The sequence below is a fragment of the Mustela erminea genome, chromosome 10 (assembly GCF_009829155.1).
Source record: "Mustela erminea isolate mMusErm1 chromosome 10, mMusErm1.Pri, whole genome shotgun sequence".
Classification (NCBI taxonomy): Eukaryota; Metazoa; Chordata; class Mammalia; order Carnivora; family Mustelidae; genus Mustela; species Mustela erminea.
The window spans coordinates 105,890,702-105,916,996 of record NC_045623.1 but is presented as its reverse complement, the minus strand read 5'-3'; the positions used below and the strand labels follow the sequence as shown (position 1 = coordinate 105,916,996).

Sequence of the window (26,295 nt, the reverse complement as noted above, 5' to 3'; positions counted from 1 at the left end):
CAGTGGCACCAAAGGAAATTTTATTTCTACAGGAAGAAAAGGATTAACATAGTCATTGTGTGGGAGTAATTTGTAACCCAAACTTGAAATGCCCCAGAACCCTGCTTTTTAAATTTCCGAGCCTGCCTTTTTCCTGCAAGAGAACCTCAGGTAAGTTGCTGGTTTTGCTCAGCAAACTAGGAGCCCCGTAGTACACCTGAATCTGAGAAAAGCACGGGATAAAACCGTCCCACTTTTGGAAGTCAAACAGTGACAACTGAAGGGCGCACATTTCCACTCTTAACCACCTGCTGGGGGTCAAATCCCCGGCAGTTCCCTTACAGGAGCTTCTCTCTGCTTTGGTATTCTTACCATGTAAACCTGAAACCTTCAAGCAGGAGAAAAGTCTAATTACAAATAGGTGAAAGGCCGCCCAAGCGAAGCTTTTACTCTGATCTCCAATTTTCTGTTTAAGCCACACTGCGGAGGTACAAGGAAAACCACCACTGTGATTCCTAGATTTTATTTAAAGATTATACAAAACATCCCAGACACAGGACTTCTAATCCTCGTCCTCCTCCTCCTCCTCATCCTGGTTGATCTGGAAGTAGCGTAGCTCGTAGCTCTCCTTGCTGTTGGCCACCACACGCAGCCAGTCGCGGAGGTTATTCTTCTTCAAGTACTTTTTGGTCAGATATTTCAAATACCTGCGGAGAAAGGACACTTGAGACCACCGCAGGCCCTCCCAGCGCGCTCCGTCACTGCACCTTTCCTGAAACCCACGTATTCCAATCATTACAATTTAGGGCTTTTGCCGCCATTCAAAAATGGCAGAGATGGGGCGCCTGGGGCTTAAGCATCTGTCTTAGGCTCGGGTCACAGTCCCAGGGTCCCAGGATCAAGCCCCGCAAGGGGTTCTCCGCTGAGTGGGAAGCCTGCTTCTCCCTCTCCCACTCCCCCTGCTTGTGTTCCCTCTCTCGCTGTCAAATAAAATAAAATCTTAAAAAAAAAAATAAAAAATAAAAAATAAACACACAGCAAAGATGAGGCCAAAACTATCAGCCACATTCATCTAAACCGGCAATAAAAATGAGAACAGAGAAGCATCTGTAACAGTTGTCCATTAAACACAGCAATACATCTATAAAGTGATTTTGAGTGTCCACTACAGAGTGGACACCAAAAACATGATATTTTTAGATACCATTAGAGTAACAACAATTAAGCACACCATCTCAGTATCTTTTTACTGAAGAATCACTGGGTTTCTGAGCTCCAAGTCTTCCCCACACATCACACCTCATGGACTCGAACCTCCTTTAGAGGTTGTTCAGGCGATCGGGACGGTTTCTCAGGGCTGCTGCGCACAAACCTCTACGACAGGACGCTCACTACCACCCTCCCGGGGAAGGGACGCCACTCGGCCCTGCCCTCGCTCCTGCACAGCACGTGAGAGCTCGCAGCGTTCATCTGGCTGCTGTGGCCTGGGTGACGGCCGAGCGGTCACCACAGCAAACTGCTTAGAAAACTCGCGATTTATACACAGGCAGCAAGTGACTCCGGTGCCCGACATCCCACGACACAAAGGCTACAATCTTTTCTTCTCTCGCTTGTTTACTCTTGAGGCCCTGGGGCATCTTCCCAAACCCGTGAGGAAAAGAGGGAACAGAACCCCAAGTCAACTCACTGCTGAGCAAATTCACCTTTCCAAACCTCTGTCTGGAAACTCAGTTTCTCCCTCTGTGAAAGGAGACTCTGGTACTTACCGTCTCTCCCGACTGTTACGGGCACTAAAGGAGACACACAGGCAAACTGGCCTATTAGCAAGGACCCAACTATCAATGAACCAACAGACTCACCATCTCCAAGAAATGAACACTGTTCTACAGTGTTACTTGTCAACAACGCAATCTTCACAAAGATGTGAAGATCTCAGTTCAGTTCTACCCTCTTTTCCCGAAGTAAAAATGAATCAGTTTGGTCGCTCCATCTATTCTTCTGTCATTTACTATTTCTGCCATCCAGTAAGGTGGTTAATTTCAGGTAGTTTTAAAACTTTCAAAATAGAAGATTGGGAAACTAGGGAAAAAGCTACAGAAGTTTGGAGATCAGAAAAGGTCCTAGAGCAGGAACACCTAGAACGCTACAAGACAAACGATCGCGGGAAGGTCAAGGCCCCAGTCCTCCTGCACTGGGGATGAACAAGCATCCGTGAGAACAGAAGTAAGGGGTGTCAGGAGCCATTCTTCAACCAGGTTGGTAAGTGTGGAAACAGGTCACAGATCACAGCATCCCCCACATGACCTATGTGAAAGCCCAGAGCACTGTAGGCTTTCTATGCCCTGGAGACCCTATGGCTGCACCAGTCTCTCGTGGTATCAGATCTCCTGCTGCACAAATAAAAGAACTCGAGCCAGGCAGAACCGGAAGTCACTTCTGACTGATAACAACTAAAGCTAAAAGCAAAGGCTGATCTGTACCTGATCTGTCCGAATACACCTTCACATTTCCCACCACTTGATTCAGTCTGACTGAAAGTTCTTAAGAATATGCCAGCTCTGGGCTAGGAGCGAGGTCTCAACAGGTCCGATTCCTTGTAACCACTGTGGAATACCACCGGCTAAGTGACCCGGGGTCTCCGACTTAGAAGAAAATGGGCCCGCGGGAACTACAAGGATGGCTTCGGTCTGAACGGAGCTCTCAAGGGAGCGCTCACCCAATGACACGAGCACTTACGGGGAAAGTAAGGAGAATTAAGTGTAAGTGTAAGGAGTGTTCACTGATGGTGAACACTGAATAATGGAGAGACTCGGGGTCTAGGCTGGACGCCTGAAACTAACACAACACTGCTGGGCGATGAAAACGAGAGCTCCTCACTGTGATCTAGAGGCAAAGGAAGAGAAATTCTCATTTTTAATACTGTCCAATCAAGCCAGAGCTCTCTACTGTTGCAATCTTTCCCTGTGTAAAAGAAAAAAAAAATTTTTTTTTAAAGATTTTATCTATCTATTTGACAGGACAGAGAGATCACAAGTAGTGAGAGAGGCAGGCAGAGAGAGAGAAGGAAGCAGGCTCCCCACTGAGCAGAGAGCCGGATGTGGGGCTCGATCCCAGGATGCTGGGTTCACGACCTAAGCCGAAGGCAGAGGCTTTAACCCACTGAGCCACCCAGGCGCCCCTGGAAAACAAAATTTTAAAAAATTATCAAAACCTGAATGCTTTAGGGGCACCTGGGGGCCTCAGTGGGTTCATTCAGCCTCTGCCTTTGGCTCAGGTCATGATCTCAGGGTCCTGGGATCGAGCCCCGCATCGGGCTCTCTTCGTACCAGGGAGCCTGCCCTCCCCCCGCCTCTCTGCCTACTTGTGATCTCTGTCTCTCAAGTAAATAAATTAAAATCTTAAAAAAAAAAAAAGCTGAATGCTTTTAACCCCCATAACAACATTCATTCATTCACTGCCTCCTTGCACTGGGCCCCATTCTAGGAATTAACAACTACAGCAGACACCGATGACTCTGGGGGGCGGCGGACTCAGCGCTACGGTGCCCGCAGGTCACACTCATCGGTCCCATACCTTTTGGAAAAAGGCACCTCGGAAGTTACAGTGATCTTGCTTTTGCTCCTTTCAATGGTTACCACCCCTCCACCGAGATTTCCAGCTTTTCCATTCACTTTGATTCTCTCCTGAAGAAACTGCTCCTGTGGAAATCATCAAGTTGATCAGTTAGTGAGGTGAGCACCCCACCCCCATAATAGACTACTGCACGCTAAAGTTTTGTTTTTTTTTTTTAACAGAGAGACCGCGAGAGAGGGACTACAAGCAGGTAGAGTGGGAGAGGGAGAAGCAGGCCTGCCGAGCAGGGAGCCTGATGTAGGGCTCGACACCAGGACCCTGGGATCATGACCTGAGCTGAAGGCAGACGCTTAACGACTGAGTCACCCAGGTGCCCCCGTTTTTATACTCCCACCAGTGAACACAGAATTGTTTTTCAAATGTCTGGTCTTTAAAAATAAATTACAGCAAATCCTCAGCTATTAATACAAGGTCTGAAATTTAAGAACTTGAGAATGACACTACTTGACTTTCTCTCTGTGTAACAAGCATGAACACACCTGACGGCTTCCACACAAGGTCCAATGTGCCTCTGTACAAAAGGCTTGACAGAGAAGCCCACGGTAAGACAAGACAGGAGACCTGGGGCCGAACCGTTACAAAGTACCTTCAGCTTCTGAACCTGAGAATATAAAGCACTGTCCCCAGCAGCGCCAGAGGAGGAACGTCTCCAACCTGGGCAAGGAGCAACACACAGAGACCCGAACAGCTTGTCACCGGTCCAGGGGCCTGTGCATGCACAGCCTGAGGACAGCAGCCCCGGAGCCCAGAGACACTGGGCCCCCCGGAAGCCCACAGGTCCTCCACCTGCATGGACTTCAGGGTCCTGCTCAAAAAGGAGGATTCTGGGGATGCCTGGGTCGCTCAGTTAGCGGGACATGCCACTCCTGGTCTCGGGGATTTGTGGGTTTGAGCCCCACACTGGGCACAGGAGCCTACTTCTTACAAAAAGAAAACATTAAGATAAAAATAGGAATATTTCCCTCTCTTGCTCTTACAATGATATGAGCCCCTCAGTCCCAAACCCCTACAACCCTCTATTTAAAAACTCCAACACAGGACACCTGGGTGGCTCAGTTGGTTGAGCAGCTGCCTTCGGCTCAGGTCATGATCCCAGTGTCCTGGGATTGAGTCCCACATCAGACTCCTTGCTCGGCAGGGAGCCTGCTTCCCTCTCTGCCTGCCTGTGCACGCGGGCGCGCTCTCTCTCTGAGAAATAAATAAATAAGATCTTTAAAAAATAATAATAAATAATAATAAAATAAAAACTCCAACACTAGGGCACCTGGGTAGCTCAGTCAGCTAAGAATTCAACTCTTGATTTCGGCTCGGGTCATGAGATCCGGCCCCAAGTTGGGCTCTGCACTCAGCAGGGAATCGGCTTGAGGATTTGCTCTCCCTCTGCAACACCCCCCACCTCGCCCAAGCTCTCAGGAAAAAAATAATTAAATCAAAGGGGAGCCTGGGTGGCACAGTCTCTTGAGCATCTGACTCTTGGTTTCTGCTCAGGTCATGGTATCAGGGTCCTGGGACAGAGCCCAGCATGGGGCTCCCAGGGCTCCAGGACCAGTAAGGAATCTGCTTACCCCTCCCCCTCTGTCCCCCTCCAGCCTGTGCTCTGACTCTCTCTCTCTCAAACTGATACATAAAGTCTTCAAAAAAAAAAATCTTTTTAGGGTGCCTGGGTGGCTCAGTCATTATGTGTCTGTCTTCGGCTCAGGTCATGATCCCAGGGTCCTGGGGTGGAGCCCTGCACTGGGTTCCCTGCTCAGCAGGAGGCCTGCTTCTCCCTCTCCCACTCCTCGTTTGTGTTCCCGCTCTCACCGTCTCTGTCAAATAAAGAAAATCTTTAAAAATAAATAAATCTTTTTCCAAAAACTTTTTAAGATTTTATTTATTTATTTGACAGAGAGAGATCACAAGTAGGCAGAGAGGCAGGCAGAGAGAGAGAGAGGAGGAAGCAGGCTCCCCGCTGAGCAGAGAGCCCGATGCGGGACTCGATCCCAGGATCCTGGGATCATGACCTGAGCCGAAGGCAGCGGCTTAACCCACTGAGCCACCCAGGCGCGCCCTCTTTTTCCAAAAACTTTAAAATGAAATTTAAAGAATCTTCCAATACGCTGTATGTTAAGTGAGCATAGGGTGGAGGGACTAGGTCAGAAATCCTGACTTTTGCCTCTGAGACTCATAAATGGCTCAAGTTTTTTATCCTCTGGAAACTTCTAGAAGGAAAACAATCACATAAACAGGTGAGTGCAGAGAAGGGAGAGGGAAAGGACAGCAGCGCCGGGCCATCACAGACACAAACTGGAAGAAGCCACAAAGGTTAGGAAGGAAAAGAGGCGCCAGAGGAAAGTAAGAAGTCACTGCACAGAGGAGAGACTACAGAGCCAATTCCGGGACTTCCTGTGGGACAGGGACACACAAGAGGTTACTGGAATTCTGTTCAGGGGAATCAGTGGCCACAGGCTGAGTTAGGTTTTCACCTGAAATCACTCCTGTTGTACTGCTACTACCTTGGCGAGGAGGAGGCTCTGCATCAGAGTCTGAGCCCCGGCGTGGCCACGGAACAGGCAGAGTCGACTGCCAATACCTCGCTGCAGCCAAAAGGCGGCCGGGAGGCTAGTTTTTCTTGACGTAACGGAGATACAAGAATACCGGGGAATGAGCCCAAATATGGGGGCAAGGTACCAGGACCGAGCAGCGTGTGGAAAAAACAAGCTCCAAGTACGAGTCAGCAAGCAGGATATTTTAACATGAACACTGCAGCTCTGATGTCCAACAAGACGCGAAGCTTGAAGAAACACTGCCATCTGTCCCGCAGTCAGGCCCGGGGGAGGCACCTTGTCCCATGCAGATCAGGGCTCCATGCTTATGTTTAAACACACCCGAAGTGCGAAGTAGGCACACTGATCTAGTTCGTGGTTTCCTGGGAACTTGTAAGTAAATCATTTTTGGAAACAAAAGGAAAGATGGAGAAGAAGACAGGTGGTTCTCTAGCGCTGATGTCTCCTCCTCACCACTGACACACGTGAGAGAAAGCCAGACTTCAAAACAAGTAACTAGGGGCGCCTGGGTGGCTCAGTGGGTTAAAGCCTCTGCCTTCGGCTCAGGTCATGATCTCAGGGTCCTGGGATCGAGCCCCACATCGGGCTCTCTGCTCAGCGGGGAGCCTGCTTCCCACGCCCCTCTGCCTGCCCCTCTGCCTACTTGTGATCTGTCAAATAAATAAATAAAATCTTCTAAAAAACCAAACAAACAAGTAACCAGCCCGAGTTCCAAGGTTGTGCATGGAGCCAGAACCGCAGGGCTGCCTACAAGTGCTTGAGACCGGAAATGTGCTCCGGCAGGTTTCTCAGCAACACCCCAGAAGATCCGTCACCGTCCTGAGTGGCGTCAAGGGTGTCACTTACAAAATTGGCCGCATCCATGATTCCATCTTCTACAGGGTGGGTGCAATCAAGGGTAAACTTCAGAACTTGCTTCTTTTTTTTGCCCCCCTTCGCCACGAGCTTTTTCTAAGAAGGTACACAAATGATAAAGAGATGAAAGCACAATCAGTCCCCCCTCCCCCAACCACCAAAAAGTGAACAAAACCCTAAAACACCTGAAATGGAAAAGCCCATACAAACACAAAACCTGTGGAGCTGTGCCCCCTTGCAGAGCAGCCACCCAAGAGACCTGCCCAGACACTCTGGGCTCTGCCCGAGAGCGACCAAGGGCGATACCCCAGAGGCTGCTCTACGGCTTTGGGACCTGGACTCATGCCCTTTTGAAGAAAACCTCATTATGGCACTATTGACCCATTTACACTTTCCAGCCTCCCCAATCTCTTTGGGCAGGAAGGTCTGTGATCTTACAAACCACAATAAAAGAAACATTCCCTTTTATTTACCATAAAACTTCCAAAATGAAGTTTCAAGATATAACACTCACTTGACTCCAGGACTAGGGCAGGCGTACAAGTGCCTCGCAAACCTGAAACAATTCTGATCTGGAGCGAGTACTCGTCCTAACTCCGGACGAGGGTCCAGACCCACGTAAACTGTTCTCCCTAATCCTCTCCCAACTACCTTCTCGGAAAAGCACAATGGGAACCACTCGTCCCAGCAACACATCTAACTCAGCTGGGAGAAGATAAGGCTAAAACTAAAAATTAGTTCTAATTCTAAGGCATAACCAATAATTCATAATCCTCTAATGTAGAAGGTTCTCATCACAACACAACTATCAACTTCTGGGTTTTGACTTAAACCACCGGCCCGAGCACATCCAACAAGGATCCAGTTCCCTGACTCTCAACAAGCTTCTATCCGTCTTCTGCCTCCACAAACTCTGACATCTGTATAACCTTACCTGCTCACCTACTCCTCCACTCTAAAACGCCCTACAGACTCTAAAAAGACTTCCAGGAACACATCTTGTCTCCCTTCCTGTTCAACAGAATTTCACCTAAGACCTGACTGGGTCAACTTTCCAAACGTTTAGCTACTGCAAACATCACCGGTGTCTTTTCAAGACGTCTCTTCCTAGTAACCATCAAAAGGGATGCTCTAAGACCTAGCCCGGGACATGCACCACCAGCCCATGAAACACCTGCCCACGACAGGCTTCATGCCGCCCCCCACCCCCGCCAAGGTTTTAAACCGAAGGCGCACAAATGCACGGGCATTAAAAACCTGCACAGGCAGAGAGAGTAAGGTGAGCCGAGAACGTTAACAAGGGTGTCCCAGCAGGAAAAGGGGGGCGAGAACACGACTCGCTCACGCAACCTGCACACGGACGGCGAGCTGCAGGTGGATGACAGGAGGGCGCCGCACGACCCGGTCCCCGCCCGGCTGCAACTGAATGGAGCTGGGCCTTGCCCGAGACCCAACAGGGTCCGCACAGGTGCGGCCCCGAGGATCTAACTCCCCCCATGGATGCTGCGCCGATCCCCAAACCCAAGCCTCTCTCCGAAAACAAGCCGGCCAGGCCACCGTCCCCCTGGTCCCCGAGTCCCGGACGTAGGCCTCCCGGATGCGCGGCTCCCCAGGGGGGCAGGTCCCCTACCTCCTCCCCGCCCTCCGCCCAGGTAAGCAGGCCCAGACCCTGGATGCCTCACGCCGGCCGGGCTCCCAGGGGCCCCCGCCGGCCCCGGCCGCAGCCTGGGCGCTCCAGCTCCCCGCTGGCCGTAGCCAGAGGCCCGAGCCTGAGCCGCGGCCTCCGAGAGCTCCCGGGCTCCTCTCGCGCCCCAGGCCGCGGCCTCCTCCGCCCATAACGTGCTGGGCCCCGGGGCGGCCCTGGCCCGCTCCAGCCGGCCTGCCAGCCCAGCCCCGGCCGGACTCTGCAGAGCGTCGTCCCGCGCGAGCCGAGCAGGAGCCGGGCCAGCGAGGCCCACGTGCCTGCCTCAGAGCCGAGGCCTCACGCGGACCCATACTAACCACGGGCGCCATGGCGGCTGCGGAGGCAGAAAGGGAGGTGGGCGGACTACGCAGACGCAAAGAGCCGGCAGCGCGCAGAGCACGCAGGGCTCAGGCCGTACCAATCGCGCTGCCACGCCCCTCGGCCGCCACCGCCTCGGCCTGTTCCGTACGATCGGGGAGCGATTGCTTTTCCCGAATGCAAGCCCGTCCTCTCGCCGGCCGGGGGAGTGGGGCGGGGAGGAAGGAGGCCGGGTGGCCGGTCCCACTGCGGTCGGAGGGGGGTGGCTGGGCTGGACGAGCCCAAAGAGAAATGAAGGGGTTCGCTCTCCTTTTTAAAAGTTTTGGAAAGAGAAAAGAAATAAGGAAATCACGAAACCTTGTGTCACCAGCTAGTGGAATGGGACTCGAACCCGCCAACTAGGGGACGCGAGGCCCTGCTGGTCCCGGGGTGCAAATGCCAGCGGGCACTTCGGCTTCTTCCTACCTGAAGTGCCCAGCCTTGAAGCGGGGGCCCAGGGGCCGCGGGGGCCCAGGGGTCGCGTGTCCCCGGGCCAGCCCTGCTTGCTGCGCTCCGGTGCGCTCTCCGGTTGGACCCCTTCGCCCACCCTCCCAGCCCGGTCCCCGCCTAGGACTCCAGCTCGTGCCTTCCCGTTGCCGGTTCCAAAACTTCCCGTGCGGCGCTTCTCGAGCTGCCCTGTGGGCAGGAATCCCCTGGGATCTCCTCGAAACGCAGACTCCAGTTCCGCGGGTCTCAGTGGCTTGAGATTCTGCACTTCCACAAGCTCCTCGGAGATGCTGCCGGCGGGTTGCTCCGGCACGCCTCGTGGAGTCGCCGAGGTCTTCACCCACTGCCTGGGCTGTTTCCCACCCACCCTCGCCCCTTCTCGTCCTCACCCGTTACAGCCTCTGTTGTAACCCGCACTCATTGCAGGTGTCCTCCGCTCACCTGGCTGCAGTGCCCTCACCTGGGGGAAACACACGCTGATGGTCTGGGTTTAAACTCCAGCCTTTTGTGCCCGGTGACCTAGTGCCAAAACGTCCTGCTCCTCTCGCCTGCACACCACCTCCCTGCTTTGCCAACGACTGCTGTTCCTCTGCCCTAGGGGGCTGGAGGGACGTCATCCTGTTTGCTTCCAGATTGTTCCTCTTCTGTCAATGTCTTGCTTCTTCATCCTGGTAGAGGCCATGGGTGGAACATTCCAGAAACAGTAACTGAATCTGGTTTGCAATTACTCCAACACTTAAAGAACCAGTCAGTCTCCTTTCCTCGGAGACCCCAGCCCAACCCCAGCCCAACCCAGCCACATGCTCCCACTCCAAGGTATTAACTCACTGGGGCCCCTGCTTTAAGCGTCTACATTTTGATAAAACCACCCTACGAGTGGTTCCCGCATTTGCTACTGTCCTTATTTCAACTGTTCCATTAGCTGGCTCACCAGTCTTTGTATCCACTTGACAATCCTTTTACATTAAATTCTATTAAAAATTGGTGTGCTTTCTCCTGGCTGATACAGCTCCTAATCCCAGCAAGCCCTTGCGGCTGCCTGATAACCCTAATGTCCTCTCCTCAGTGACTATTCCCTACTCTGGTGAGAATGCCAGCCCGCCTTCCCCAGCCTTCCTCTCGGTTGGTGACTTCCATTACTCTTTATTTGGAAACATAGAAGCAGTGCAAAAAGAATATTCAGATACTCCCACATCTAAACACGCAGCAACATCAACGCACGCCCCAGTCCCACCCCATCCCATTACCTTGCAACAAGAGCCCTTGTTCCCACAGAAGACCAGCCAGACACTCGGGGATTAACCATTCTTTAATATCCCCCATCTTAAAAAAAAAAAAAAGGCAATCTCTTGACGTCCTAACATTCCCATGGGTTACCACCCCTTCTCCTTTCTCCCTGCTATGGACTGAATGCATCCCCCCAAAATTCATAGTGGAAGCCCCAATCCCCCAAAGTGATGGTGGCTTCCACTCCCCCGGGACTCCTGACACATACAACCAAAGGCCTCCTTGGTATCTTGAGTCTAGAATGTCAAGTGGGCCATCCCCACCCCCATGACCTCACTCTACCCCTCACCCTTCTGCCCACGCTGGGACCCATACCCCTTACCCCACCCCTTCCATCCTCAGCACCACTCCAACCCCGAGTTCCTGTGTCTCCACACACACTGGGCTACTTTGCTTTGCTTGACATTTCTTCCAGCTTCTGGGGCCTTCTACCTGTTGCTCCCTCTGCTTTGAACTCTTCTTCGTGGCTTTTCCTGTGTCTGATTTCTTCTCATCCTGCAAGGTCTTGGGCTCGGTGCCCCTCTCTGCCCGTGATTACGCAGTGCGCCCTCCCAGCTGCCTTCCCTCCTTCACATCATCCTGGTGATTTTCTTTGGAGCGTTTAATACAGTCTGTCATTACCGTACTTGTCGATTTGTATACTTGGCTGCTGTGTTCGATTTGTACTTGTCGATTTGTAACCTTGGCTGCTGTGTTCCCTCCCATGGGTATGGCCTATGGGTCTGCTCTGTTAACAGATGAAGAGGGGTTCCTGGGTGGCTCAGTGGGTTAAAGCCTCTGTTTTCGGCTCTGGTCGTGGTTCCGGGGTCCTGGGATCGAGCCCTGCATCAGACTCTCTGCTTAGCGGGGAGCCTGCTTCCTTCTCTTTCTCTCTGCCTGCTTGTAATCTCTGTCAAATAAATAAATAAAATTAAAAAAAAAAAGTAACAGATGAAGACGGGAATGGACGGATTTGATAAGCCCATGTATCAAGAACAAACATCCATCTCCAACTGCCCCTGCAGAGGGAAACTACTGCATAATTTATTTATAAAGCCCCATTCAGTTTTGTATGCCAGCTCTACCGCTTCCTAGGGTAACATTTTCTACTTTCTAAGGCTGTTGTCAAGATTAGGTGAATTAATACAAGTAAAAGACCTTTGGATAGTACATTGGCCCACAACATTAGCCATTGTTACGGTTATTGGGTTATTGCTGCTTGGAGCACAAATGGAACCCAGGTAGGGAAGAACCTTAAGAGATCCGGTGGTTTACCCCTAGAATTCACTCCCTTTCTTCTGCTGTCAAACTCCTACTCATCCTTCAAAACCCAGCTTGAATATTAATTCCTAGCTTATCCTAATTGATCAGTAACACTTTATGGGACGCCTTCTGTAGGTCGGGCTCTGGGTTTGACCCTGAATTCAAGAGAGGCAGAGACAGAGACTACTTATCCCAGAACTCAGAATAACACGTGCAGAGAAGCCGGATAATGGCCCAAAGATGGAAGGCACTCTACAAAAGAGCGCCGGGTTAAACAAGCACTGGCCAGGCCAAGAACGGCAGAGGGAGCCCTGCCGGAAGGGCTCAGAACCTCTTCTCCCTCCAAGCCCAGCCCTTCTTGTTGAGAACTTGGGGTGAGGACCCTAATTATTTGGAAGCCCAGCAGGCGCATTTCACGTCATTAAACTCGCGGGCATCACCGAGAGGCCGGCCCTGTGTCACCCGAGCTCTGAAGCTCTGAAAGGTCGGTGACTTGGCCGCTCTGAGACCCCAACCCGCCAGAGACAGGCCTGGGATTGCAGCCCCCTCCCCGCGCGCTCTCTCCAGCACCCGGCTGTCGGCCGAGAGGCGGCCGCTGCTCTCTGGCGCCCCCAACCGGCCGTGGAAGAAATGGGGACCCGCAGACCCGCTCGCGTCCTGGCCCCAGCGCGCAGGGAGAGAGCAGAGCTAGCCAGGGGGCCGCCAGAGTCGGGGTCCTCGGGCCGCGCCCTGCGCAGTGCTCCTGCGGCTCCAGGCTCCGGGCTCGGTCACCCCGGGCGAGAGCCAGTCAGCCTCGGACCCTCGCCCCACGCGGTCCTTTCCAGCCTCGGTGTTCCCGCCTCTGCCCTCGGGGCGACGCGCGGAGTGGCTGCAGCCGGAGCCCGTCGTCGCGGTGCAGGGGCCGGCCTGGGAAGGGTGGACGGGAGAGCCGCGCCCGAGTAATGCTGCGGCCCAGCGAGGAAGGAGTGTCGCCTGCAGGTCACCCAGAGGACACCGGGAGGGGAATTCCTGGGGTGGGAGTGAGGCGAGGTGGGTAAAGTGGAAGCAGGGGACTATAGACCTTGGGTAGGACGCACTGCGGCCTGACCTTCCAGGGCCGCCAACGGAGTGCGGGAGAAGAGGGGACCGCGCACAGGACCCCTCCGCACGCCTCCAGCCCGTTCCCCCTGCTCCCAGCGCTCCCAGCCCCAGCGCTCCACGACCGCTGGACGCCCCGTCGGGTCCGGGTCTGGTAGAGAGGAAGGAGCCGCGCGGAGGCCGAGGGGGACGCGGGGGCTGGCGGGGACTGGCGCGGGGTCCGCGGCCGGGTCCCCGCACCGGGCACGTCCCGCCGCCTTCCGGAGCTCTCCCAGAAGATGTCGGGAGCTATCTTCACGCCCCTGGAGGGCCTGGGTGCGCTGGACGCGGCGAGCGGCCACCCGCTGGTGTGCCCGCTGTGCCACGCACAGTTCGAGCGACCCTGCCTGTTGGACTGCTTCCACGACTTTTGCACCGGCTGCCTGCGCGGTCGCGCCACGGATGGCCGCCTCGCCTGCCCGCTGTGCCAGTGAGTGCCTGGAAGCCCTAACAGCACCCCCCACACACCCGGGCCACCGCCGGGGGGATCGGGGGGATCGGCTCCTTGTGGGAGGGGAACTAGGTGTAGGGAAGGCTAGGCCCCGGCTCCGCGCTGCTCCCAGCCCGCACCTCTCCGCACTGCAGTGCGTAGGCTCCCGCCCATTTTACAGAGCAGGTTAATGACGCTGGGAGGGACCGCCGGAGGCCTTCCAAAGAAAGTCTGGAGGCAAGAGTGAGGCTAGAACATAGGTCATGTCGCTGCACAGTGCTGCTGCACAGTTCAGGATCTCAGCGCAGCGGTCATAACATTCCCAGAAATCAACTTTGGAGATCAATTGAGTCTTACGCCAACAGAAGCAAGTTATGTTGCCCCGAGTTGCAAGTGGTGTCCCTGATGAGGGGGGAGGTTTCCACCCTTGACATCCCAGGCTGCACCAACCCCAGAGACCCCCCAGGATTCACCCAGGAGGAGGCAGGGGGAAGGACAGGGTCAGAGTGAGCACTGGGAAAGAGATTTATAGCAGATGCCAAGTCCTATTTTTAGTTCCAGCCTGGAATGTGGGGAGCAGGAATGGAGGTAGGGAGCTGCCAGGAAGGGGAAGGGGAAGGGGCATTTGGATCGTGGCTGCAGCTTCTCCACAGACACCAGACGGTGGTGAAGGGCCCCAGCGGGCTCCCTCCGGTGGATCGGCTGCTGCAGTTCCTGGTGGACAGCTCGGGGGATGGCTCGGAGGCCGTGCATTGTGCCAACTGTGACCTGGAGTGCAACAAGCAGGCAGGGAGAGCTGGGGGTGGGCTGGGACGGAGGGTGCCAGGTTTGATGGTCCTGAGCTCCCAGTGTGCACCCAACATGTCCTTAGACCATTATCCATTTGGATTCTCCAAAATCTAAGACACCCTGAACCCCAAATGTGGGGCCCCCTTTTACAGGTGGGGAGACAGGTCCAGAGTAAGTGACTTGAAGCACTAGCAGATAGTGGCGGAGGTTAAAGTCATTTGATGTGGGGAGAGCTCACTGGTCCCCAAGCAAGGTAGAGTTGTGACCTCCAGGAAGGGCTGTCCGGTGCCCAGGCTTGGGTCTGCCCTTAAGGGCCCACTGCTCCCTGGGGAGCTGTCCGAAGCTACCTACTGCCCAAGGGGAAGTGAGGACAACATGCTGTGGGAGGGGTATTCCTGTCCCCCCCACCCCAGGCTATGAAAGACCAAGGAGCAGAAGGTAGGCTTCGGGCTGGGCTGTGAAAGGCACATGGGACTCTTGACCTGTGAAAGCTGCATGTTGGGGGGAGGGTACCCCAAGTCCTAGGAGGACAGCCCTGCAGGGGTGTGCTAGGCAAGTGCTGGGATAGGTGAGTTCCATCACAGAGAGATGACCAGCAGGAGATTAGGAGCTGGAGGTAGGGAGAGCAGGGGAGGCTGAAGTAAGGAGTTGGGGGTCTGTGCTTTCATAGCCATTGCTGGGGTCAAAGCCACAGCTGCAGCCTGAGACCTGGACTCTCAGCCCTGGCTCTGGCCCAGGGCAGGGGAACCAAGAGGCTCTCATTCCCTTCCTTCTTCCGGCCACCTGTGACTCCAGATGGCCAGGGTGGGCACTGCCATTTGGCTACTATTGAGGGCACCAAGGAGGGCTCAGAAAGCCTTCAAGCTGGAAATTTTGCTGTAGGTAACACGTTTCTGCCGTGCCCCACCCCACTTCAGGTCCTGTTCTCATCCATGAACTAGGTGTGTTAGAGCGTCAGGATCCCACAAAAGGGATGCCCGGAGCCACCTGCCTCCCCCACGCTGAGACTGACTTGCTCAGTGACAGGTGCGGGCTCAGGCTCCCCAGCGGGTGGGCGGGCTGAGGCTGCGCTGATCCTCCCTCCTTAGGATGCAGAGACCACGTACTTCTGCAACACGTGTGGGCAGCCGCTGTGCGCGCGCTGCCGCGATGAAACGCACCGGGCACGCATGTTCGCGCGCCACGACATCGTGGCTCTGGGGCAGCGCAGCCGCGACGTGCTCCAGAAGTGCAGTGAGTGCGGCGCGCCAGGCAGGGGCCCGGGGGTCGGGGGCCGGTGGCCGGGATGGCCGGAGCCGGGCGGGGGCGAGCCTGCCCGGAGCCCTCACCACTGCTCCCGCCGCAGCGCTGCACGCCGAGCCCTACATCATGTTCTCCACCGACAAGAAGTCGCTGCTGTGCATCCGCTGCTTCCGGGACATGCAGGGGTGGGTAGAGGGAACAGGAGGTGAGGGGGCTGGAGGGCTGCCCGGAGCGAGGCTCACGAGCCCACTCCCCGCAGGGAGAGCCGGGCGCACTGCGTGGACCTCGAGTCAGCCTACGTGCAGGGCTGCGAGCGGCTGGAGCAGGCAGTCCTGGTGAGCGCGGGAGGGCCGGGTGCCGAGGGCGGGGATGGGCGCCCCCGCCGGGCTGAGGCCGCCCTGTTTCCAGGCCGTGAAGGCCCTGCAGACGGCCACCCGGGAGGCCATCGAGCTGCTGCGGGCCATGGTGGAGGACGTGCGGCGCAGCGCCGCGGAGGAGGAGGCTGCCATCCATGCCCTCTTCGGCAGCGTGCAGGTGAGGGGTGCTGGGGACCCGTGGGCCTGTGCTACACAGCCTCACCAGCCGCGACCCCATGCCCACAACACCCCACCTCCCGCTACCAGGGAGTTTGCGGTGTAGTGGGGTGGCAAGCACCGAGCGGCTTCCAGAAGTTCCTTAGTCACGTGGCCAAGAGAGATCCAGCCCCAGGCTGGTGCTGGGGGGAGGGTTGGGGAGGGAAAGGCGTCCCCCAGGAGGTCCCCCAGGGCTCTCAGGCAGCCTGATGCAGGAAGGAAGGGCTAGGAGGCTGGGGAGATGCGGCCCGCCTCTCCAGCTGCGCGTCTGGGGCCGGGCGTGGGTGAGTGCCGGGAGGTGGCCAGCTGAGCAGGCCGAGTCAGAAGCAGCTGTCCCTCCCAGGACAGACTGGCGGAGAGGAAAGCGCTGTTGCTGCAGGCTGTGCAGAGGTGAGTGATGGCAGGGTCTCCGCCCGCTGCCTCTTGGCCTCACTGCTTGGACTGGGTAGACCTGGCCCCACCCTGGGAGCAGGACCTCTGGGTGAGGAGGGCAGGGTGCCCCCGGGTGCAGGAAGTGCTGACGGGGAAGGGTGCACAAAGGTGGTGAGGAGATGTGGCTTCCGGCTTCTGAGGTCCCCGCTAGGTGGGGGCGAGCAGCACTCCCCACCGAGAATGGACTGCCTGTCCCTCCCCCAGCCAATACGAAGAGAAGGACAAAGCCTTCAAGGAGCAGCTCTCCCACCTGGCCACTCTGTTGCCCACCCTGCAGGTGAGGGGAGCTGGGGGTTCAGGGCTGGGCACCCCAGGCCAGAGGCCTCCCTCCCCTGGCCAGGTCCTGAGTAGGGTCCCTCCCGCAGGTTCACCTGGTCATCTGCTCTTCCTTCCTCAGCTTGGCCAGTAAGGCTGAGTTCCTGGACCTGGGCTACGTGAGTCCCCCCAGCTCCCGAGAGAGCTCTCCCCTCCCCGCCAGCGGCCCACTCTGCACACCAGACTGCCACCTCGGGGCGTGGCAGCCTGCCCCTGGGCAGCTGCACCAGGGCTCTCCTGGGCTTGCCTTCCCCTCCCCCACGCCATCATCGGCAAACCATTTAGCTGAGTCTCTTTTAAAAGGACAGTGAAGGGGCACCTGGGTGGCTCAGTGGGTTAAGCCTCTGTCTTCAGCTTCAGTCATGGTCTCAGAGTACTGGGATCGAGCCCCACATGGGGCTCTCTGCTCAGCAGGGAGCCTGCTTCCTCCTCTCTCTCTATCTGCCTCTCTGCCTACTTGTGATCTCTGTCTGTCAAATAAATAAATAAATAAATAAAATCTTTAAAATAAAAGGACAGTGAAGCCTGGAAGGGAGCATGAGCCTCCACTGCCCCAAAGTGTAGTGTGTCTACTGGAGTCCAGTCACCCCCAACTTTCCTGTGGATTTGGGGGCTGGGGTGGTGTGGGGGTTCTGGGACAGTCCCAGGGAGGGCCTGGAGCCCCCAACGCACAGCAGGTCAAATGCCAAAGACAGCCCTGCCTTCCCACTCCTCACCTCCCACCCCTCCACGGGCCTGAGCACCCCTGTCCTGCTGCAGGAGCTGATGGAGAGGCTGCAGGCCATCGTCACCCGTCCCCAGCACCTCCGGCCAGCGCAGGACAGCAAGGTGCACAGGGCGGAGTGGGCTGGGCTGGGCTGGGGGGACCAGCCGGTACAAAGGCCGCCTCACCACCCGCTCCTGCCGCCCAGATCACTAGCGACCACCACGCGGAGTTTGCGCGCTGCCTGGAGCCGCTGCTGCTGCTGGGCCCGCGGATGGCAACAGGTGCTGGGGCCGGCACCAGCACGTGAGCAGCGGGGTGCGGACGGGGTGGGGGGGCGGCAGAAGTACCCCTTGCAGTGGGGTCTGGCGGCTTGCCGCCCTCCCCAGATGCCGAAACCTGGTTAGGGGAGGATGGGGAGGCCCCGGGGCTGTCCCCAGCTGCCACGGCAGCCGCCACCACCCAGGACGGGACACACAGGGACTGAAAGGAAGGGGCAGCTTGAGCTAAAGGCCTGACTTCCAGGTCTTGGTCTGGAGAGCCAGCAACACAGGAGGAGTTAGGGGAAATGCCCGTGCTGGACGTATGTGCTAGGGACCCCAGGAACCCAGGGGACACTGGGCATCGGGCCAAATGTCCAAACTCCCACGTATGAGTGAACAAAGTTAACCCTGGACCAGCCCTGACACGTCCTGATGGACTCTTGTCTGTACACAGACACTTCCCTGGGGAGTTTTTAAAATACCATATGCTGATGTCCTAGTACTGGCCCGGGGGGCTTCCTGGGGCTATTTCAGAGCCCCTGGGTGGTTCTGGCTTGCGGTCCAGGGGGAGAGGCTCAGAGCCTGGAGAAGGGGAAGACTCTCACTGCCCCCTCCCATCTGCATTCACACTGGCTCTCTCCTCAGGCTAGCAGCGGGCTCAGGCCCCAAGGTGCTGATGGGGCCCAGCTGCCCTTCCCCAGCGGGAAGGATGTTGGGGTCTCTGGTCCGAAAGCCCACGCCGCACCGGTCCATCAGCACCAAGGTGCTGCTGACGGAGGGGGAGGACACGCCGTTCTCAGAGCACTGCCGCCACTATGAGGACTCCTACCGGGTGAGCGGGGGCCAGGTGATCTGCGGGCTGGGAAAGGCCCCACCGCTCCCTCTCACCAAAGTGCAGTGGCCAGATCTGGTCCTGGCCTCGAGGGCCCCCGCGGGGAGCACAGCCAGGCAGGCGTTCACTGGGTCTCCCTGCACAGCGCCTGCAGGCAGAGATTCAGAACCTGAAGGACCAGGTCCAAGAGCTGCACCGGGACCTCACCAAGCACCACTCGCTCATCAAGGCGGAGATCATGGGAGACATCCTGCACAAGTCCCTGCAGGTGGACGCGCAGATTGCCTCCGAGTACGCTTCCCTGCAGGGGATGAGAGCAGTCTTCCAGGAGGTAGCGGACCGTGCCCGCCCCCTCCCGCCCTCCAGCCCCGCACCTGACTTCCCTGCAGCCCCGGCTGTCAGCTTGAACACAGGCTACCCAAAGACCGGAAGGGGAGAAAAGGAGGACCTTGGTCTGGCCCATCATGAGGCCCTCGTGTGGCTGGCTCTGGAACTGGGGTCTTTGCTGCCTAGAATCACATGAACTAGCTGGGGGTGCCCTATGGCCCTGAGTAGCTAGAGGACAGAAATGCCACCAGAGGAAATTCCAGCTCATGGCCGTAGGCAACATCCAACTCACTTTCTCTTTCAGATTTGGGAGGAATCCTACCAGCGGGTGGCTAACGAGCAGGAGATTTACGAAGGTTACAGGCCACTGCTGCTGGGGGCACCCCTTTCCTGGAGCTAACCCACGTGCTGGCAGGCGCAGGAAATCAGCTACCCACTAACCAGATACAAACTCCCATGCTCTTCCCCGTAGCCCTCGACTTTGCCCCACAATTGCTAATGCCCCAGGTCAGGCTTCAGGAAGCAGAATGCCTTCACAAGTCTTACATTGCCCTTTAATTAAAGAGGCAAGCGCTGAAGTGGTTGGGATACTTAGATGGTATGAGGCTTGACAGTGAGAACCTGAAGACAAGACCCAGTGCTCTGGCCTTGGCTCCCACAGCCCAGCTCCATGACCTTCTCCAGCTGAAGCAGGAGAATGCCTACCTGACCACCATCACCAAGCAGATCACGCCCTACATCCGCTCCATTGCCAAGGTGAAGGAGCGGCTGGAGCCCAGGTGAGACCAAGGGGTGTTCACAGGACAGCCAAGACACAAGGATGTGTGTGGGAAAGGTGCCACACATTCAGAAAAGCTCTTTTCGGGAAGTCGGTGGGTCAGGATATGAAGGTTCACTGGGCGTCTGGGCAGTCCAGGTTCTGAACATCTCCAAAAACACAGAATGAGTGGGCTGCTTTGAGTTTCTGCTTCGAGGCACAAAATCGCTCCCTCTAGCCCTCAGGAATAGATCAAAGCAAAAGATACTTCTTGAGGGTGTAATGAGGGCCCTCAGTAGATCCCGGCAGCAGGACACGGAGGAGAGAGCAGAACGTTCTGACTACATGCTTAAGCCACATCTGGACAAGGCTGGGCTCTCAGCACTGCACTTGGGCAGAGGGATGTTGGTGGCAGGTCCTCAGTATGCCTGTTTCTTGAGTCACCTGGCCCCAGGGTGGGCTGGTTGCCCTATAGGTCTGGAGCACAATGGTCAGTCAGCCTGACCTCGTCCCCTACCACCTTCTTGGGGACTTCATTCGCCTCACCCCTGTCTTCGATCTGTTTCCTGTATCCCACGTTTCCTCTTTTGTGGTTTGGTGGAGTCTACCCCTCCCCACCATAGTCCTTTGAGCAAGGGTGCACAGGAGGTCTATATTTTGGAGAGCACCAGTCTGAAATGTCTTTATTCTGCCTTCACTCTTGACTAATAGTTTTGCTGGGTATAGAATTCAGATTGAAATTCTAGACTGGGGGGGCGCCTGGGTGGCTCAGTGGGTTAAGGCTCTGCCTTCGGCTCAGGTCATGATCTCAGAGTCCTGGGCTCGAGCCCCACTTTGAGCTCTCTGCTCAGCAGGGAGCCTGCTTCCCTCTCTGTCTCTGCCTGTTTCTCTGCCTGCTTGTGATCTCTGTCAAATAAATAAATAAAATCTTTGAAAAAAAAAAAAAAGAAATTCTAGATTGAAAATGATTCTCCTTTGACAGCATCGCTGTATTATTTTCTAACTTCCAAGGCTGTCTTTGAGAAGTTTGATGGCATTCTGATTCTTAATCCTTGTGACAAGAATATTTATTCTCTTTAAAAGCTTGCGGAATTTTCTCTGGTCCCAGGGTTCTGAAACTTCCCACTGGTGAGGGTCTACTTGCGTCCATCAAAAAGAACCCGGTCTTTGCAGTCTGGAAGTTTGTCTCCTTCAGTTTTGACACACATCTTTTGGAACCAGTGAGTTGATTTCACGTTTTCTCTTTCTGGAATTCCTATTACTGGATATCAGCTCTTCCAGGCTGGCCCTCTGATTTGCTTTCTCTGGCTTTTCTTCTCTTTGTGTCTCTGCTGTGCCTTCTGTGACATGTCCTTTTTCTCCCAACCCTTGTACTGAGTTCTTCACTTTTGAAGAAAATTTCCACAAGCATTTTTAAAAACTTCTTTGTTTTCCAATTCCAAGAGCTCCTGCTTTGTACCCTAGACTTGTCTTTTTTGCAGCCTTCTGTTGTTTCTCAGATGTGTCTTAACCCTCTGAGGCTGATAGTGTTTACTGTTTCTTTCTTCCTTAAATCTGTTTCCCCCACATGTTGGTTTAGGCTTTCATCTTCCGTGTTAAAGGCTTCTCTCCAGCCGTCTTTGAGCACGTGCTCATAGTAGGAGCCGGTGGGCAGGGGCGCACCGGGTAATCAGAGCATGTGGATGGCGCTTCAGAGCTTGGGGTCAGGCCAGGCAGGGCATTTTTCTGTGTTTTCCCTAGTCTCTTCCCTGGAGGCTGTCCTATTAAGCATTTGCAGGCACACAGTTCTCACCTGTGTGGTACCCTCCGAGACTGGCCCTTTGGTGGGCTGTGGGAGGGGCAGCTGCTCCGCACTAAGGACCTTGACTGTCACCCCACTCCCTGCTTCTGCACTGTCCTCTCTGTTGCAGAGGCAAGGGGGCACGCTCGGGTGTGTCCCGTCTGCTGAGGTTGTTAACCCCTGACCGCGTGCCCTCCAGCTTCAAAAATCTGGGTGTTATTCTTTTCTGTTCTCGACCTGGAGAAGTTTCTTCCCCTATTGTTTTGGCCCCTTTACTAGAGTTTTAGCAACTTTGAGGAAGAAGGAAAATTAAAGTGTGTGCAACTATATGTTCACCCAAGCCACAAGTGAGCCTCCTGACTCGGGGATGTCAGACTTGGCACAGCTCTGCACAGTCCTGGTGGTGTCCGGGTCTACCCAGGATGGGCTGCAGCGTCTCCTCCTCAGCGAGTGTTCAAAGCCGTTCACTCCACACACTGCACAATTCCATTTATAAAACCTAAGAACCAGACACACCTGCATCAGCAGTTGAGGCCCCGGGGGCCTCTGGGCGGAGGTGACGTTCTGGGTCCTGCCTACCCAACTTATTCAGGCTACGCACGCGTACCAAGCCTCGTTCTTATCATTGGTGCGCATTTCCTTCTGGGTGCTCTGCTTCAGTGCGAAAATGGCTTCAAGTAATGTGCTCCTGGCTGCCTGGCTTTGTGGGGGAAATGGCGCCTGTGATCCGTTTTGGCAAAGCGAAAGCAGCTCAGGCTAGAGCCTGGCTCCTAGAGGTTCGGAGGGAGGAAGGAGGTTGCCTCCATCCCTTTCCAGGGCCCCATTTTCCAGGTGTCTGGTGCTGCCGCCTCTGCTTCCTCCCCTTGCACTGCGGGCAGCCCCACCCGCCCCGAGCCCGCTCCTGGGGCCGGTTGTCCTCAGGGGCCTCTGGCTGCAGCCCTCGGTCTCTCAGTAGTGCTCACGGCCGTCCTCACCACACTCCTCTCTTTCTTCCGAGGCAGCCCACACCTGTTTCCCTCCTGCCGCTCAGTCTGTCCCTTCTTAGGCTGTCTGGCCACTCTGCCACCTCTGCGCGGTGCCCAAGCGTCAGCTTTCCCCACGGCCCAGTCCTACAGCCTCTCCCCATCCCACACCCTATGCTTAAGTGGCTTCACCCAGTCCCAACTTTAAAATCCCACTGTGACACAGACGACCTTCAAGCCCTCCCCAGCACAGGCCCTCCTGAGCTCCAGACCCCTCTCCAACTGCCCCTTCCTGGGGGTCTCCACTTGGACACCTCACAGGTGCCTCAGCTCCCCCAGTGGCAGGACTCCATAACCGTCCCCCCAACCCAGTGAGTGACATCACAGCACCCAGATGCCCCAGTGAGAAGGCCAGGGGCCTTCTGATTCCTTTCCTTTCTTTTCCTCGCCTCATTTCCAACAACCCTGAGTCCTGCTGACATGACTGTCTCAGACCATAGCTGTCCCCATGGCTGCCCCAGGCCAAGCCACCGTCACCGACCATCTCCGGCCCCTCTAGGGTGTTCCATAGCCAGCGGTCTTAAAGCCTAGAGTTCCCATCACTCTGGGCCTGACAGCCCTTTTGGGACCCTCCTTGTCCCCCTCCAACCAGACTAGCCCCTCACCACACTCCAGTCACAATGGCCTTTCAGCTCCCCAGACAAGTCAGACGAGTTCCCCCTTCCCATCCTCTGCCTGGACCGCTCTTGCTTCAGACTGGCCCAGACAGAGATCCTCTCCACACGGGTCCCTGCTGCCTGGCCCTGCGGCGCCTTCTTCCCAACCTCCCATGTCTCCTGACCACAACGCAGCTGTCCCGAGAACGGCCCCAGCCCTAGTCAGTATCTGAGGACCAAAACCCTAGGCAGGCCCACGAGTGTCTCGCTCAGTTGGGTTGTCTAGAGAGCTGCAGACAGGCTGTGGCCTGCTCTGCTGCCTTCAAGCCTGCTGGGAGCTGTTTCTCTCCCTCAGGCTTCAGGCACTGGCGGACCCACAGTCGGAGCCCCTACAAAACACGCACGATGACGGCGCCAGTGGAGAGACACAGGCCAGGTAAGGCAGGGCTCTCCAGCCCAAGTGGCGAGCGATTCAATCTCAGAGACAAACGTGGGGCACAGAGACAGGCCCCGGGTTTTCTTTCCCATCTGGCCCAGACTGCTGCTGACCAGCTCCCCGAGCTCAGCGGGGTCTGTTCGTAAAACTCGGGGCGGGGGAGTTCAGAGGGCGGATGTGGCCCACGTTCTATAATTCTAAGTGGCCGTGGCTGCGGGCTGCGGCACTCCCTCCGCCCAGGGCTGCGCGCCCTGCAGACCGGCCCGCACGCGCGCACACCAAGCGCCTTAGAGTCTCTGAAATGAGAAAAAGTGACTCCACGCGAGAGCATCACTGTTCACTGGAGATGGTGTCCGCCGAAATACCTGCCGCAGAAGAATGTGCTGGGAGACACAGGACGGGCCCAGGCTGGTTTTCCAGTATTCTGCTCTCCCTTAAGTGAGCTCGCCATGGGGCAGAGAACAGGGTGACAGAAAATCTGAGCGGGCCGAGCTCGCAGGCACAGAGCAGTCTGCCGCTCTGCAGACCAGACACGGGTCTCACCGTCGCTGCCGCCAGGTGTAGCCCAGATGCTCCAGCGGAGAGTCCGTTTGAACCTGTTGTCCCCACAAGGCTCTGAGGAGGTCTGAACCGCACTTGTTCAGGCAACTAAAACTCAGTAACCGTGAGACTCCTTCAGGGGACGATCTGGTTCTGGTTTACCCACAGGTGGTCCCAGAAAGGCTTCCCGTTCCGAAAGCCTCGGCCCCCGTGGATGTTAGTGCTGGCTTGGGGGTGGCCAATAGAACTCACATCAAGTGTCCCTTTAGGAATGACCCGGTGAGTGTCACAGAGAAGAGAGAGAGAACATCAGAACCTAGAGGGAGCGGCCGGACTCTGAGCAGCCCCACAGAAGAGCCTCTGCTGAAGAGGAAAGACGCCCCCAGACCCAGACAGAAGGACGGGGGTGACGTCCCCCTGTGGAGGGAGCGTCCGACTTAGCAAATGGGACCGGCCGGGAGGGGTGGGGGTTTCACAGCCCACACATCAAGACTGGGATATTTGAGAAAAGGCTGTTCCCTTCATGAAACAAAGTCATCACAGAACAGCAGAAAAACCCAAAAACTCTGACAGGCCCTCATTTCAGATTCTTTGTCCTTAACTAAGCTTCACTCTTCCCGGTGTCTGCACTGCACTGCATGAAGCCCTGGTCCTCCTCAGGAGGCTGGGGACTGGGGATGGCATCCCGGGACAAGTGGAGAAGCCCCTCGCTGTTCGGGCCCCTCCCAGGTGTCTGTGGGCCTAGCGTGCACCACCCCGAACTTGAGATCGTGGGACTCTGGCACAGGGCAGCACCTGCCCTGCCTCAAATTCATTGTCCCTGAGCCACAGCCCCCCGCCAGTAAGCTGTGCCCAGTAACCCGGGCACAGGCTCAAAAACCGTGGCTCCGGTTTTCTGCTTTCACACAAGGACTGAGCTCACGGAGCAGAGACGCAGCTGGCGGTATGTGTGGCAGGAGGCAGTCACAACTTCTGTGCTTTTTCCTGCTTTTCCAGACGATGGTCACTCTCCTGTGTAAAGGATGACCCCGAAGTGACTTTTCTCCAGTGGTTTCCACTCCTGCGTGGTGCCCTTTCTCTGAGATGAAATTTCACCAATGCTTAAGGAGGAAAATCAATCTGGATGACCTAAAATTTCATTTTGGAGATAAAAATGTCCAGTCACATTTTAAGCAGATATCCAGCTGTTCAATGGTTTTCAGCAGCAAATGGCTTCCATGTGCCAGGGAGACCAGCACGTCAGTACCTGACAGCATCGCGTCCGTGTCCAGCGCCTCTGCCCCTGCTGTTCTGGGGCACAGACATGCTCCTTCCACAGCCTCACAAACCCCCGGGGGCCTACAGGGCAGGAGGAGCTTGTCTTAATGGACTGGCTATAGAGATCAGAATTCAGAACTGAACTGAGTGGGCAAATCACATCTGGTTTCATGCAGCAGGTCCTGGACATTTCTTAGAGGTGACGTGATGACATCGCACACAACCACGCTACGGTTCATAGTGAAATCAAGTACAGTTTTATTTAAGAATTGGAAAGAATATTCAGTATCTGTGAAAGAAAATCCAATTTAAAATATTTAAATAAACATTTCTGTATGTAAAAAGAAGAGTAGAATAATTACTCCATTAAATTACTCTCCTAGCTACGGGACGGCTTCCTCTAGAGCAAGCGCTTGGGACCACCGCCCCGATGGCTGGCGCTCCAGGCCCAGGGCAAGGCAGCGAGCTCTCACAGCAGGGCACAGAGCGCAAGCCTCCCCCACCAGCCTCATCAAGCCACTACGGAAGCAAGGTGGCGGTGGGAGATCACAACTATCTAAGGCAGTAAGAAAGTGCAGAGAAGGGACAGTGGTTTACTGTGCCTGTGACAGAGGGACTGCGGCCAGAGTGAGCCTGGGCTACAGCCGACCCTCCTGAGCCTAAGCTAGTAACACGAGTACGCTTTAGGAGTATTTCCCTATCATGTCAATTATTCAGAGTGTTAAATAAATGCAAGGGATTAATAAAGTTTAGTCTCTAGGCTTAAGAAGCAGTTCCTACAGATGACGGCCAGTGGGGTATGCCGCCTTCTGCTTTCAGCCGGGCTCGTGCTACTCACTTCCTCTCCTGTAAGCTG

The 26,295-nt window shown here is 55.7% G+C and overlaps 2 protein-coding genes across 11 annotated transcripts; one reads left to right on the top strand and one right to left on the bottom strand.

The window, feature by feature from the left end:
• RPL22 (ribosomal protein L22) lies at positions 1–9,122 on the bottom strand. Its single transcript, XM_032301907.1, has 4 exons — positions 9,015–9,122; positions 7,005–7,109; positions 3,553–3,677; positions 1–686 (listed from the first exon to the last, which is right to left on the bottom strand). The coding sequence occupies exons 1-4, from the start codon at positions 9,024–9,026 to the stop codon at positions 542–544; spliced, it is 387 nt and encodes a 128-aa protein (XP_032157798.1). The 5' UTR covers positions 9,027–9,122; the 3' UTR covers positions 1–541.
• A 3,428-nt stretch (positions 9,123–12,550) lies between these two features.
• RNF207 (ring finger protein 207) lies at positions 12,551–25,783 on the top strand. Of its 10 annotated transcripts, none has more exons than XM_032361381.1 (17): positions 12,559–13,576; positions 14,230–14,362; positions 15,454–15,792; positions 15,867–15,942; positions 16,016–16,141; positions 16,528–16,569; positions 16,816–16,888; positions 17,009–17,045; positions 17,686–17,754; positions 17,838–17,935; positions 18,538–18,724; positions 18,870–19,055; positions 19,356–19,407; positions 19,713–19,830; positions 20,917–21,028; positions 23,562–23,642; positions 24,351–24,433. In XM_032361381.1, the coding sequence occupies exons 1-16, from the start codon at positions 13,386–13,388 to the stop codon at positions 23,613–23,615; spliced, it is 1,893 nt and encodes a 630-aa protein (XP_032217272.1). In that variant the 5' UTR covers positions 12,559–13,385; the 3' UTR covers positions 23,616–23,642; positions 24,351–24,433. The 10 variants fall into 10 exon arrangements, with proteins under 10 accessions (XP_032217269.1, XP_032217272.1, XP_032217271.1 ...); XM_032361380.1 differs by lacking the exon at positions 24,351–24,433 and adding an exon at positions 24,452–24,539 and having other exon boundaries at positions 12,564–13,576; XM_032361379.1 differs by lacking the exons at positions 20,917–21,028; positions 24,351–24,433 and adding an exon at positions 24,452–25,783 and having other exon boundaries at positions 12,584–13,576; positions 15,454–15,598; positions 15,711–15,792; positions 16,523–16,569; positions 16,977–17,045.
• Positions 25,784–26,295: the final 512 nt, after the last annotated feature.